The 14,963-nt window shown below is 49.7% G+C and overlaps 1 protein-coding gene across 8 annotated transcripts in view; it reads right to left on the bottom strand.

Annotated features, from left to right (window-relative positions):
- Window positions 1–373: 373 nt before the first annotated feature.
- TRABD2A (TraB domain containing 2A) overlaps window positions 374–14,963 on the bottom strand; it is an 83,756-nt gene continuing 69,166 nt past the window's right edge. For 6 of the 8 annotated variants that reach the window (XM_086700730.1, XM_086700731.1, XM_086700727.1 and 3 more), the window contains 3 exons: window positions 9,290–9,380; window positions 2,736–2,993; window positions 374–814 (listed from right to left, as the gene is read on the bottom strand). In XM_086700730.1, the coding sequence (XP_086556856.1) occupies window positions 628–814; window positions 2,736–2,993; window positions 9,290–9,380 (536 nt within the window). In that variant the 3' untranslated portion in view covers window positions 374–627. The other 2 variants (XM_086700729.1, XM_086700732.1) reach the window with 2 other exon arrangements.

The following is a 14,963-nucleotide window of genomic DNA, read 5'->3' as shown; positions in this document are numbered from 1 at the left end:
TTTATAAAAGGCATCAGCATATAAATAAATAACAAGACAGGAAGGGGGAGCGTTTGAAACCCACTTTCTTGCATAGCACCTCTGACAAAGCCTACCATTCATCCAGTCTTCAGCATGTTGGTGAGACACTCACATACATAATTAAAGCACTTGTCAGAGCGCAGGAAACAGAACAAAGCTCCTATGGCCTACTGACTCCCCTGAATCCATAACCAGGAGTAGGAAGAGGAGCAGCAGGAAGGAGAAAAAGGTCAGGATCCAAAGTGGCAGGTAGGACCAGTATGAGTAGGGCCCAGGGGTAAAGCAGTGACAATATTCAGAGGGTGTGAGCAAGAGTTGTTTGCATAACATATACACATTGTGGGGAAAAATCTACAAAGAAAAGACATTTAATTATTTCCATATAATTCATTTACAATTATTTTCATACAAGTCATTATGTTATAAAACTGTACACCTACCCCCAGCACTGCTGGATAACCCAGAGTCGTTCCTTGGAAAGAGAAGAATCAACTTTTATTCTCTCTTTTCCTGGGTTGGGCCTATCAAGGCCAGAACAGGGTGTGGAGTACAGGAATAGCCATCCTTCAAGTCCAAGGGGTCAGGGGCCTGGCCTGGCTCCTCCCGTCATTGCAGGAGGGGTGTCTCTGTTTGGAAAGCCAGCACCAGCACCCAGAACACAGGAGTCCAGAGAGACAGACAGGCACTGCTGGCTACCATCTGGCTGTGGCGGGAATGCCCATGGCGAGGGAGCTGCAGCTCGGCAGAGATGTGCCTATCCAGAACAGGGACCTGGAGCTGTGGGACCTCAGCACTAGGAGGGAAAGAAAAACACAGAAGCTCAGAGCACAGAGCACAGCAGGAGCCACTGGATACTCCAGGGCCCCCAAACGCCCACACAGCTTCTTTGCATCTCCCTTCTTTAAAGAGGAGAATGGATGTTAGTATGTTAATAGGCTTCCTGTGTCTCTGTCCCTCGATACTACCACCACAACAAAACCAAGTAATACAGGTGCTAAGACCAGCACAACAGACAACTCTCCCTTGGCTACATGGTTCTTGGTTCAAAGATTATTAAAACTCTAGGTGTAAGAAGGCCCAACTCAGATTTGCTTATCATTAGCCTTTGGGCAATCTCAGGCAGGGCCCCTCCTCACTGACCACACATAGAGGCACATCCAGGCCATGAGGCATCCTCCCTGGGTCTCTGGCTCTCTCCCCTACCCCAGCTCACATCCGGTGTGAACACCATGCAGACATCCCAGGTCAAGACAGTATGAGCTGAGGGGCCCAAGATCTCAGGCTCACCCGGACCTTTCAGCTCAGCTCTGGTGTAAAGTGGCCAACTCCAGGCCACCTTAAAAGGAAATGGCCTAAACTGAAAAAGTACTGAACCGGTCAATTTATTCCTCCACCAATGAAGGATGGTTGGAGAGCTACCCTTGGTCATGTGGAACATGGACACCAACAGGATCCCTGTTCTCCGGGTCCCATTTGGCTGCTAGCTTCCATCCGTTAAAAAATGCCAATCCCAGAGCACACCGGACGCCTTCTTCGAACCTTTCAGTGGCTCCTCACTTCCACAGGCATGAGACTCTCTGTCACTCCACTCCATTTCCTGTCTGGACCCACACCACCCCACTTGACTCTTCCCCCCTTCCCCCCATCCCCCCCCCCCCCCCCAGCTCCAACCATAATTATTTCATCTTGGTTTCTTCAACGTGCTCACTCTCTCCAGGCCTTCACACTGTTCCCTGTGCTTGGAATTCCTTCCCCTCCTTGCTCAGCTATTTATCTATTCAACATTTATTATCAAGCACCTGTGCAGGTACTGGATCCCTGAATCTCCTGACCCAGACTCAAAAGTTCTGGTGATTGGGCTTCACTTTGTCAGCCTTCTACTCAGCATCAGCCAAAAGGTACCTTCACTCAGGGAGGCCTTTCCTGACTACTCCCCCAACCCTAAATAGTAACTTCCAACACATACACAAGCACATTTCCATAGCACCCTTTGCAGATATCAAAATTGGGCTTCCTCCCTAGAATGCAAACTCCATGAAGGCAGAGAGATAATGCCCGTCTGGTGTACTTCAAAGCCACAGCACCCGACACAACAGCAGGCACCCAGGAGGAACTTAATACATTTGTGCTACACTGAACTGGATCCTGGATCCCAGGCCTCTCTGGTGTAGTTCTTCCAGAAGCCTTATGCCCTGCAGACCAGGCTGAGTCACCACCTTTGACTCCTCCATCCACCTCTGATCCACCTCCTAAGCACCTTCCGAGAGTGCATTCTGTGGTCACCACGCTCTCTGTAAAATGTGGGGGCTGAACAAGCCTGTTCCCTGTTGCTTCCAGCTCTGCAAAACTATGAAATCTTCCCGAAGCTGCAGTGGAGAAAGGGCTCGCAAATCAACGCACACCCATGCATGCCCACCACCACCACCCCCATTCCTCCTTTAACAAAGATAAACAAAGATAACAAAGCCCTTACTCTGGCTTGAAGCAACTGCCTTTAATTACTGGGTTCATCTCAGTGCCCAAGGCTCTAAGCAACAGCAAAGGCTGGTCCACAAGGGGGTTGCTTGCTCATCCCCACCAGAGCCTTGAACCTCCCCTTCTCAAGCAGGGTGAGGGATATTCCTGGGCTGCTCCCCACCGGGACTCCGGGTGGGGCGGATGGATGCCGGGGATGGGCTCCTGGCCGGCCGACCCGGCCCAAATCACCGCCTCACCTCTCCTCCAGTCGGACCCACAGATCGCTGAACTGCCGAAGCCGCTGCTTTCGCTGTGGCCGCTGCCGCCTCCGTTTCTTCCGAAACTTCCGCTCCGCTCTGCCTCCCAGGTGGGCACTTGCAGGCAGGGACACGTGGGGAGGCCACAGCGAGCGAACCGCAGACCCAGCTTCCGGTACCCGCGCTTCTGAGGCAGGCACTTCCGGAACAAAGATGGCAGAGGAGGCGGGTCCCGACAAGGGACTTCTACTCGTCTCCCTGTGAACAGGGGTGGAGGGAAGATGGATTTGAAGGACGGTCACACAGCTCTCAGGGCTCAGGGACATAGAACGGGGGGGGGGGGGGGGGGGGGGGGGGGGGGGAGGATAATGTGAAAGTTCAAGCTGGCTAGGGAGCGTCCTCCAAGCCACCTCCAGAATTGATCACTTTGATGCCTTAATTTTTCCCTCACATACTGTTGCAGTAGCCATTCCAAATCCCCCAGCCCTGGGGAGGAAATAGAAGATTTCTTTTTAATTGCATATAATTACTGCCCTTCCCTAACAAGGGGTCACAGCTATGTAGAAAGTCACTGAAGATTACAGCATTGAAAGTGACATTAAAAAAAAAAAAAGTTTAAATGCCATTTACTTAGAACAATTGAAGTAACCCTTAACCATGTTAACCCCTCCTTTACCCTGGTAAGGGCTCTTCTCAGAAAAAGGCTGTGGCAGCCCCAACCCCCCACATGAATGACTGCTAGTGTTCACAGGGCTGGCTTCTAACCACCTTAACCCAGGTCCTACCATAAACCATCTTTCCCAAAGGCAACATGTTTTTCACAACTGATGAGAAACTGAAACTTGCTTCTAGTTTTCCACTAAATGTGACTCTAGCCTTCCCCCCTCTCCCGCCCCTCCACCCTGCTCCCAAAAAATATCTTCCAGTGAGGAAATAAGCCATGAGAAGGACCCAGTTTCTTGCTACAACAGGACTTTTGTCAAGAGTTTAGTTGGGGTTGAGGAGGGCGCAGTAAGAGAAGAATCCAGCCACTAGAGGTCAATCCTATTGTCTCCTGACTTAGGCAGGCAGGGCCCTGAGGCTCCCATCCACCTGAGGAAAGGAAGCAGTGCCTGTGTTATGTGCATCTTTGACATGTGGGTGCAGCAGACCAGCATATATAAGAACTCCGTCATTCTGCCCTGATTCAGCCTTGATAAACAGCCCACCTGTCAGAAGCAGGGCTCAATTCTGACCCACAATCTGACACAACCTGAGATGTCAATTAATATTCATGGCCCTGTGTGAGGAAGGCAGGAGGTATAAGAGATAGAAAATGAACATGGAAAAGACTCAGGTTGGGCAAAAAAGGTAAAAGAAGGGAATTCCTCAAGCGGCAAAGAAAGGCCCCTGTTCTGAACCTGAGTCTGGGAACCCCTGCAACATACAGTCACAGTGAAAAGGCCCCTGGAGGACAGGACCTGCCATATTCATCACTGTGTCCAGAGCCCAACACGATGCCTGACACATAAGTGTGACACCACTTAGATGAATCTCTTTATTATACCAACAAAGAAACTGGAGCCTAGAGGGGGGAAAGTGCTCCACCTAAGGCTAAGATTCCAGTGGCCTCCTAGAGGATTCAGGATCAGATGGTCAGGCAGCCCCCATGCCCAGGCCCTCTGCCCCAGCAGAGATTATATCTATGTCATCTTTGACCTCCATATAACCCAGCAGGCCCTGGTACACCGTAGGTATTCAAAAAAGTCTGCTGCAAAGAGCATGGACTCAAATTCACTAGGGCTCAGCTCTTATGGCTTCAAGCAGTGGATCCTTACAGTGGGGGCAAATCACAGCTTTGGTTCTGTTCAACTCAAAAGAGACACAAGATCTCAGCTCAGTTACTGCAGGTGGGCGAGGCCAGAGCTTGAGAACCAAGTTAATTAGTTAATTACTCTGGGGGGGGGTCGTTAATCCAGAAGAAATTAATTTTACTTCTCCTGATTTTTATCTTTCTCATACTTCACAGCTGAGATGTCCTGCAGATTCATAACACCCACTTTATAATTAAGGAAACTGAGGACCAGAGAAATAAATTTCCTTGCCCTAGGTCCCAACAAGGATTCAGTGCCATTTTCAAATAATATACACCAAGATTTTTTTTTTTTCAGTTTAAGAAGCTAACTTATTTTCACCATAGGAAATATGGAGAATATAGAGTAGTGTCACTATTACCTCCAGGGAAAGATCCTACAGACAAATGCTCATGGGCTTAAGGGACCTAGGGCAGTAGAGGTGGCTGCTTCTCTGCCAGGTACAGAAAATCCCAGCTGTTGAATACAGCCTAATTCACCCCAGAGCTTCTGGGCTAGCCTAAGCATCCCATCCCAGGTTGAGGTTCTAGGTTATCCTGTTTCAGTCCATCTGAATTCCCAAAGTTTAGTGAAACCTCTAGTTACTTATGAAACCTAAGTCCATGGTAATTTTGGCCACAATATGGGGCCCTTGTTGTGCTTGAGAGATTGCTAGTCCCCTGCCAGCATTTCACACAATCTACTCACTTTGTGGAAGTCTACGAGAAAGAAACACCCTGGTTGACATGGCCTGTCTCCTGGGCACACACCCACAGAAGGACATGTGGTATCCAGGAAGGAGCCCAGGACTGGAAACTAGAACAAGATAATTATACTTTCTGAGCCTCTTCTGCTTCTATAAAGTTGATCTGTCTCACCTGATTGCTGCGAGGATTAAAACTACCCATGCACCATGCTTCACACAGGGCTGAGCACCCAGGATGCATTCCATGTGGATGCCCCTTTCTTCCAGTCCCACTGTCTGGGGATGAGTGACAGTGTATGTAGCCCAGCAAGGCTGACCAGGACCCTGGAGCACCCCACTGTGAAGCCAAATGGACATTCACCAGATCCTCATTGGTATTATTCTGCTGTGGTGGGCAGAATACTGACCCTCAGAAATGTCAATGTCCTAATCCCTGGAACCTGTGAATACTATTGTTTGTTACCTTTCCTGATAAAAGGGATTTTGTGGGTGTGATATAGGACCTTGATATGGGAGATTACCCCAGGCTACCTGGGTGGACCCAATCTAATCACATGGGTGCTTAAAGCCCGAAAACTTTCTGTGGCCAGTGGGAGATGTGACTACAGAAGAACTTCGGGGAAATGCAGTCACTTGGAAGATGGAAGGAGGGGTCACAAACCAAGAAAGGTGAGCAACCTCTGTAATCTGGAAAAGACAAGTAAACAGGTTCTCCCCTAGAAGCCCTAGAGGAGAATACGGCCCCATTAACGCCTTGATTTCAGCCCATTGAGACCTGTGTCAAACTTCTGATCTACAGAACCGTAAAATAAGTGCTTGAGGGCAGAGTTTATAATTTGTTGTGGCAGGAAAAAAAAAATCCACAAAACCCTAATACAGCATCCGTTATCCTGGGAAGAGGTGTGGGATTGGGGAACTGGGTAAACACACTTGGGATCAGCCCAGCAGGACCCCTGTCCCCTCCTTTTTGCTGCCCAGGGAAGCGCAGTTTCACAGCCAGGGCCTTGCCTGTGTATTCCAGCCTGTTGAATACAGGAGGGTAATGGCTGCCGGTAGCCCTCCCCTCACTGTCCACCTAACTGGGCCACCCCAAGACCCGAGGGGCTGGCAGGCCTAGAGTGAGCTAGGTCACCAGTTAGAAGGCCTCCTGCCCCCACCCACACAGCCCGCCCAAGATCCAAGTCCCCGTATCATCCCTCAGGGATTATTACACAGCTGCCAAGGAAGGGAAGAAGGAAGCAGGTGTCTCCACAGCCACTGCACTGGCCCTTGCCAACACCTTCAGTGCGGTCGTTTCCCCCACTCTGGGCCCTTATCCCCTCACCCCTTCTTCTCCCTAACCGGAGCTCCATTCCAGACTTCATGCTCCCTCGTGGCCTCCCCTGGAGCACGGCTCACCGCTAAAAACTCATAGACACTATCCTAATGGAGCACATACTGTGTGCCAGACGCCAGGATAGCTACTGCAGAGCACACACCAAACCCCTGGGGATCATGCAAGGGGGTGGCCCCGGGCCGGAGCAGAGAAGAACATGGGGCGTTTGTGCTGGATCTCACAGATTCTGATAGAATTAGGGGCGGGGATGGGGGATGAATGTCTGGCCGAGGAAGCTGCACGAACAAAGACAAAGGATCCAGGAAGTAAAACGTGGAAGAAGAAAGGGCAGAAAGAGAAGGCATGTGTGGGCGGAGGAGCCTGAACTGTACCCTGGCTCTGATTAGCTGTGTGATCTTTCAGTTTCTCCATCAGTAAAGGAGAAGAAACAACCACCCCACAGGCTGGCTTTGAGAATTAACTGACAGTCTGTGTGAACCTGGCTGCCACCTGACAGTCGGTCAATAAATGTTCTTTCCTCCCCTGGGAATGTGAGCAGCCCAGCTGAATGTCAGCACTGTTCTCAGCCCTCACCGTGCACCAGAATCACAGAGAGATTTTTAAAATACTGATTCCTGACCTCACTTCCTCCCACAGGCAGGTATTAGGGTTAGAGACAGAAGTAGGAAGCCTGAGCATAACCATCAACACACGTGCACGCACACATGCATGTATGTGCACACATGCGCGCATGCATGTACACACATATACATGCCTGTGCACATACGTGCGCATCCACACGCGTACGCGCATGCACACGCACACTCCAGGAAGGGTCCTCTCCAGCACCCGCAAGGACTGTGTGCCAAATACCAGCCCAGTCAGCCTGGGGCGGGGGCTGAGAAGGGACAAAGCACCCGCTTTCCAGAAGAACACGGTGGCCCCGAAACAGGCAGAGAACCACGAAGGGCTGGATTCTCCCTCCAGGGCTGAAGGAGAACAGGAGAGAGAGAAGGATCAAGACCTGGGCAGTGAGCAGAGCTGAAGGAGGGGCAGGATTTTTGCTGTCAGGGGGAGGTGGACGGCAGCGACCCAGATAGAAGGTTTTCTGATGCAGGAAGCACACCTGTGCTGGGGTCTGGGCGCCAAGACACCAGCAGGAAGAAACTGGACTTTGGAAGAGAAGAGTCAGAAAGCACCGAAGGTTTCTGAGGAAGGGGCACTTGCAAGATTTAGTCCCACAGAGAGCGAAGAATGGACCAGAGGATGAGAGCCATGAAAAAGGAGAGGAGCAAACCCAAGAGGAGAGGAAGCTAGAGGTGTGATGGAGGTGAGAAATGAGAAGTCTCAGGTAAGGGCTTTTAGAGAGTAGAAGTACTATTTGAAGAACCATTATTATTGACGCACTGGACGTAGGGCGTGAGAGGTGGGGGTAAGACAGCCCAGGACGTACCCACGATTGTCCACTAGGAGGCAGACTGGGAGAATCCTGGCTCCCGGGTGGAAACTGGACCACTAGGGAGGACCCTCTGGGGTGAGGGGCTGGGGAGAGGCCCTAGCTTGAAACAACATGAGCTGAAGGTGGGCCTTCTGAAGAGAAAGAGGGCACCTGGGGAAGGGCAGCCATCAAGCTGACACCACAGCTGACCCCCCTCTCTACCCCTCAGTAGAAAGGATGGGCCTTCTCCTCACTACCGCTGGGATCCCTGCCAGGAGGGGGCGCTGGTGAGCGCGGTCGGGAGGGAGTGGGGCGAGGAAAGGCGTGTGTTAGGGGCTGAATTCCTATGTTGGAGCCTCCATAGCCAGTTCCTCAGAATGTGACTGCATTCATAGGCAGGGCCTCTAAAGAGGTTATTAAGATAAAATGAGGTCGTTAGGGCGGACCCTGGTCCAATCTGACTAATATCCTTATGAGAGGAAATTTAAACACACAGAGACACTAGGATTGTGTGCACACAGAGGAAGGCCATGTGGGGACAGGGAGAGGGAGGCTACATGCAAGCCGAAGGGAGACCTCAAGGGAAATCAAACCTACCAACACCTTGATTTTGGACTTCTGGCCTCCGGAACTGTAAGAAAATAAATTTCTGCTGTTCGAGTGCCCAGTCTGTGGCATTTTGTTACAGTGGCCCAAGCTGACTAGTTCGGAGGGGAGGGAGGGGTCCACAGAGCCATCAAAATGAGAAACAGACCTGGGGGGAGGAACAGTCCAGGGAAAGAGAAAGGGCTTTGCTCCTGTCCCGAGAAGGGTCTCACGGCCACGCCCTGCACTTCTAGCCCCTCTGACCCTGTGTTATGACTGATTCCACCATCTGCCTCCCTGAAACTTCCCAAATGCCCACTGAAAAGGCACTAAGCATTAAGCCCAATGACCCCTCCTGGAGCCCCCGGGACCATGGGGTAATCTTCCCTTCTCCTTCTCTGCCCCAAGGCCGCTGAGGAAAAAAGCCAGAATGGCCTCTGTTGCCCGAAGTGCCCGCCCAGCCAACCCATGTCTGACACAGCCCCAGCCACAACAGGATGCCAGCGGAGCCGGGTGCCAAGTGTCCATTTAGTGGCCAGGCAGGGAAGGTGGTAATAGCCGTGCTGGGGGCCTCTGGAGCCCCTCAGGGTAGAGCCCGCCCTGGTGCCGGGGCAGCCCCGTGGGGGTCTCGGCTCTTCTAGCTGCTCCCCAACCAGGATAGAAGCACAGGAAGGTTACTTGTTGATGGGTCGTCCAGCGGGGGCGTGTTCTACCTCATAGCCTTCGCGCCGCAAGACATCAAGCACTGTATTGTTGCCCATGAAATGACCTGCAGTAAGAAAAATGATCAGAAATACGGCAGCTCCCGTGACCACTAAACATACCCCCAGACACACAGCCCAGAACAAAGAAATAACCCTGCCAGCCCTCCATCCCTTTCTGTCCAGCCCAGTAGAGTTCCTAAGAGCTTCTGTAGTCAGGCCTCCCAACTGCCCTCCAGGCAGGCAGGGAGGGACAAGCAGTGTTTCAGAGATGAGGACACAGAGGATCAGAAGGGTGGGGTGAGCTGCCCAGAGTCACACAGCGAAGGGAGAGCCTAGACACCAAATCCCAACCTTCCAAGTCTCAATGCAGTGTCAACAGTCCCGACCATTCTCATCATTTACACAATCCAACCACCTCTGAGACCCGAGCCCCCTTCTGTCCCACACGTAATTATACACGCGCAGTGAAACACCTGCATCTAGCAGAAGCCACCATAGCTGGAAACCTCAATCTGAATGTTATTTCACTTCCTCCCTTTTCATAAAAAACAAAGATCAGCCAGGTAAGCTTACAATGACATCCTAGACATGTTCAAGGCCAAGAGCAGATCCTGGGATCAACCTCCTTTCCGTTCAGGTTTTGATGCTCAGAACTGACATGATCATCCAGGCTCACAACGTCCCTCTCTGTGACAGTATATGGCACTTTAATGTCCTAAATGGCCGATTCAATTGCAGCACTCCATCCTGTGTTTGAGCAGAACCTTAGAGGTATCGTTCTTACCTGCACTTTAAATTGGAAAACTGAGGTAAAATAGGTCCAGGGCTTCACACGCTAAGCAGCCACATAGCAGAATCTAAAAGCCAGGCCATTTGGCTCCAGGGTCTGTACAATCTTGACATGTCAATACTCAATAACCAGAGACCGGGACAGCGAATTAAGGTACATCCAAGCTGCTGGCCAGGCAATGGGCAGTCTATGGGTCTCCCTCGTGTCCTGTTCCCATAGCTCTAGAAAGCAGGGTGAACCTGGGTCAGACTCTGAGAGCCTGGTGAGCCCGAGGGCCGTGACTGGCAGAAGGTACTGGGCTCTACCACTTTCTTGGGTTCAACTGTAAAGTCTGTGACCCCAAGATTGCTGAGGGGCAACTGGCTCAGATGAAAGGGACGTTGGCAAGGCCCAGATTAGCCCTAGTGCACAAGTGCAATTAACTCATGCACAGATGTTGCCTGGACTGGGGGTGAGGGCAGTGGGGGGGGGGGGGCGCTACTGAGCCTACAGAGTGCTGCAGCAACCCTCACTCCCCCAGCCATTACCAAGCCCACACAGCAGGGCGTGATCACAAAAATAAAGTAGCCAACAGTCATTGAGCATTACCAGGCACAATGCTTTACACATCATTTGACAGCCCCCGCCCCCTCCCCGCCCCTGCCAACAGCCCTATAAGGTGGGCGTATTATTGTCTCCATTTTACAGGTGAGCAAGAGGCACAGAGAGATGAAGCAGATGGCATCTCAAACCCAAGTGGTCTGGCTCCAGAGTCCACCCTCTCAAGCAATTCAGAATAAAAACCGTATCTGTCAAGTGAACAAACTGCCCCTATTACCAGTGCTTTCTCAGCACGGAACCAAGCTATTCTGTTTGACCGACTTTTCCTGCCACAAAGGTGAGCTCCATTTCTTATCTCTAAATTTTCTCTCCATGGCACAAAAACAGACACATAGACCAATGGAATAGAATAGAAACCCCAGAACTAGACCCACAAACGTATGGCCAACTCATCTTTGACAAAGCAGGAAAGAACATCCAATGGAAAAAAGACAGTCTCTTTAACAAATGGTGCTGGGAGAACTGGACAGCAACATGCAGAAGGTTGAAACTAGACCACTTTCTCACACCATTCACAAAAATAAACTCAAAATGGATAAAGGACCTGAATGTGAGACAGGAAACCATCAAAACCTTAGAGGAGAAAGCAGGAAAAGACCTCTCTGACCTCAGCCGTAGCAATCTCTTACTCGACACATCCCCAAAGGCAAGGGAATTAAAAGCAAAAGTGAATTCCTGGGACCTTATGAAGATAAAAAGCTTCTGCACAGCAAAGGAAACAACCAACAAAACTAAAAGGCAACCAACGGAATGGGAAAAGATATTTGCAAATGACATATCGGACAAAGGGCTAGTATCCAAAATCTATAAAGAGCTCACCAAACTCCACACCCGAAAAGCAAATAACCCAGTGAAGAAATGGGCAGAAAACATGAATAGACACTTCTCTAAAGAAGACATCCGGATGGCCAACAGGCACATGAAAAGATGTTCAGCGTCGCTCCTTATCAGGGAAATACAAATCAAAACCACACTCAGGTATCACCTCACGCCAGTCAGAGTGGCCAAAATGAACAAATCAGGAGACTATAGATGCTGGAGAGGATGTGGAGAAACGGGAACCCTCTTGCACTGTTGGTGGGAATGCAAATTGGTGCAGCCGCTCTGGAAAGCAGTGTGGAGGTTCCTCAGAAAATTAAAAATAGACCTACCCTATGACCCAGCAATAGCACTGCTAGGAATTTATCCAAGGGACACAGGAGTACTGATGCATAGGGGCACTTGTACCCCAATGTTCATAGCAGCACTCTCAACAATAGCCAAATTATGGAAAGAGCCTAAATGTCCATCAACTGATGAATGGATAAAGAAATTGTGGTTTATATACACAATGGAGTACTACGTGGCAATGAGAAAAAATGAAATATGGCCTTTTGTAGCAACGTGGATGGAACTGGAGAGTGTGATGCTAAGTGAAATAAGCCATACAGAGAAAGACAGATACCATATGGTTTCACTCTTATGTGGATCCTGAGAAACTTAACAGTAACCCTTGGGGGAGGGGAAGGGAAAAAAAAAAAAAAAAAAGAGGTTAGAGTGGGAGAGAGCCAAAGCATAAGAGACTGTTGAGAACTGAGAGCAAACTGAGGGTTGATGGGGGGTGGGAGGGAGGAGAGGGTGGGGGATGGGTATTGAGGAGGGCACCTTTTGGGATGAGCACTGGGTGTTGTATGGAAACCAATTTGACAATAAATTTCATATATAAATAAAAAAAAAAAAGAAAAAAAAATAATAAATTTTCTCTCCAGACCCCCACAATGAAAGTTGTTGTTTGATTTGAAACTCTGCAGCTTTGGGGCACCTGGGTGGCTCAGTCGGTTAAGCGTCCGACTTCAACTCAGGTCACGATCTCGCCGTCTGTGAGTTCGAGCCCCACGTCGGGCTCTGGGCTGATGGCTCAGAGCCTGGAGCCTGCTTCGGATTCTGTGTCTCCCTCTCTCTCTCTGCCCCTCCCCCGTTCATGCTCTGTCTCTCTCTATCTCAAAGATAAATAAAGGTTAAAAAAAAAATTAAAGAAACTCTGCAGCTTTTAGTTTTTGGTTACCTTCGCTTTGCAATTAAAAGTTTGCTAACCACAGACTTTAAAATTTTTTAACCGGTAAGGTTAAGTGTCGGGAGCAATTTCTGTGGTTCCCTCTGGTCAACACAGCCTTCAGAAAGAAACGGATTCCTGCGGTGGAGAAAGCAGCGTCAGGAAGAGAACTTGGCACTGGTGACTGTCCAGGGCACCCCTGGCCCCCAAAGCACCCAGCTGTGAGGCCTCTGCCCAGCGCTGCGGCAATATGATGAGCTGTGCCCGGAGAATCAGGTGAGCCCAGGTGCTACATCTCACCTGGGCCATCGGTCCAGCAGTCGCCATCTGGAGGGCCTGCCCTCCCAGCTGCTCAGATCAACCTGCCATCTGGCCGCCAGCCAACCCGCTGCCCAGCCTCGCGCCACACAGGAGGCCACTGTCATCTCAAAGCGTCCACCCTTCCCCTGCACCCAGTGCCCCACCATCCCGCCACCGGACGTCAGGGAAGCTTTTGAGAGATCAACTGAGTCTCGCAGGGGTGGAAGGCCAAAGCCCACGCTCAGGGGCTGGTACCTTCCATCCTGGAGGACCCGACACAGCCGCCAGGACCGAGCCACCAGCTCGGTGTCTTATTTTAGTATATATGCTGCCGAAGCGAGCACCAGCTCTGTGTTCTAACAGAGGGCCACCATCACCCCTACCAGGTGCCACGGGGGGCTTCTGGTACCTAACCCCTTTCGGGGTGCTGCAGAACCAGAGCTAACAGCTTTGCTGAGACAGGCCAGACATGGGCACTGGGCCACACAGCACTGTGCACAACCCAAATATGGAATGTGAGACCTGGAGAAGAGGAAAACCACTCACACAACTCACAGAGGACCGAGCACCAAAGGCAGAAACTGTTCATTTGTGAACAAGATATAGGAGCCCAAACTCTCATTTTTTCTACAACATAAAAACATCCTTTTTTTAAAGCTTATTATTTTTTTTAATGATCTCTCCACCCAACATGGGCTCAAACTCACAACCCTGAGATCAAGAGTCACATGTTCTGCAGACTGAGCCCGCCAGGCACCCCTAAAATTCATCCTTTTCAAGTGCACAATTCAGTGATTTGGGGAATATTCCCAAAGTTGTGCCACCATCACCTCTACCTAATTTTAAAGCATTTTCATCAGCTGAGATTTTGATGACCGTTACATTGAATGTCTAGATCAACAGGGGAGAATATTGTCATTTTAACACTGTTCAAGCCTTCCAATTCATGACCATATGTCTTTCCATTTACTTAGGTCTTCTTTAATTCCCTCTGATGATTTCAGTTTTCCGTTGTACGTCTTGATACATCTCGTACTAGGTATTTTTTTACGCTTTTAAACGGAACTAGTTTCTTAGTTTCATTTTCAAATTATTCATTGCTAGAGTATGGAAACACAACGGACTTTTGTGTACTGATCTTCTATCTTGCCTCCTTGTACCCTGGGTTTTTAGTTCTAAGAGTTTTTTGGTCGGTTACCTAGGATTTTCTATACACAAGACCATGTCATCTGAGAAAAGAGATAGTTTTACTTCCTCCTTTCCAATGTGAATGTCTTTTATTCCTTTTCCTAACTTTCCTGGCTAGAACCTTCACACACTGTTGAAGAGAAGTGGTGAGAGCAGCCATCTTTGTCCTGTTCCTCATCTTAGGGGGAAAGCATTTCATCTTTCGTCATTTAATATGTTCAAGTGACCCTTCAACAGGCTGATGAAGTAAGTTCCCTTGTAGCCTTCGTTTGATGAGTATGTTCACCATGAAAGAATGTTGCACTTTATTGTTTGCTTTTTCTATGTCTGTTGAGAGAGAGCATCGTGTGGTGCTTGTTCTTGAGTTCTACTAATATGGGGGGTTATATTAATTGATTTTCAGATGTTGTGGTAATGGTCCCCCAAATACGTCTGCATCCTAATCCCTGAAACCTGTGAATGTTATCTGGGGGGAAAAAAAGAAAACAAAAGATTTTGCAGATGTAATTAAGCTAAGGATCTTGAGATCGGGTGATTCTACTTGACCTCTCACTCTGCCACTCTGCAAGTGCTCTTCTCCAACCCCACCCCCCATTTTATCAGTAAAAAAACCGAGGGAACTTGTCCACACTTATGAAGCTAGTGGGGAATTGAAAGGAGAAGCCAAGGGCAGCAAATGCTCCTTCTGCACACTACTCAGTCTCTGGCATTTTTCTTTTCTTTCCTTTCCTTTCCTTT

Source organism: Puma concolor, chromosome A3 (genome assembly GCF_028749965.1).
Source record: "Puma concolor isolate L17-30 chromosome A3, mPumCon1.1.hap2, whole genome shotgun sequence".
Lineage (NCBI taxonomy): Eukaryota > Metazoa > Chordata > Mammalia > Carnivora > Felidae > Puma > Puma concolor.
The sequence above is the reverse complement of the archived record's forward strand: the minus strand, read 5'-3'. Positions and strand labels throughout refer to the sequence as shown.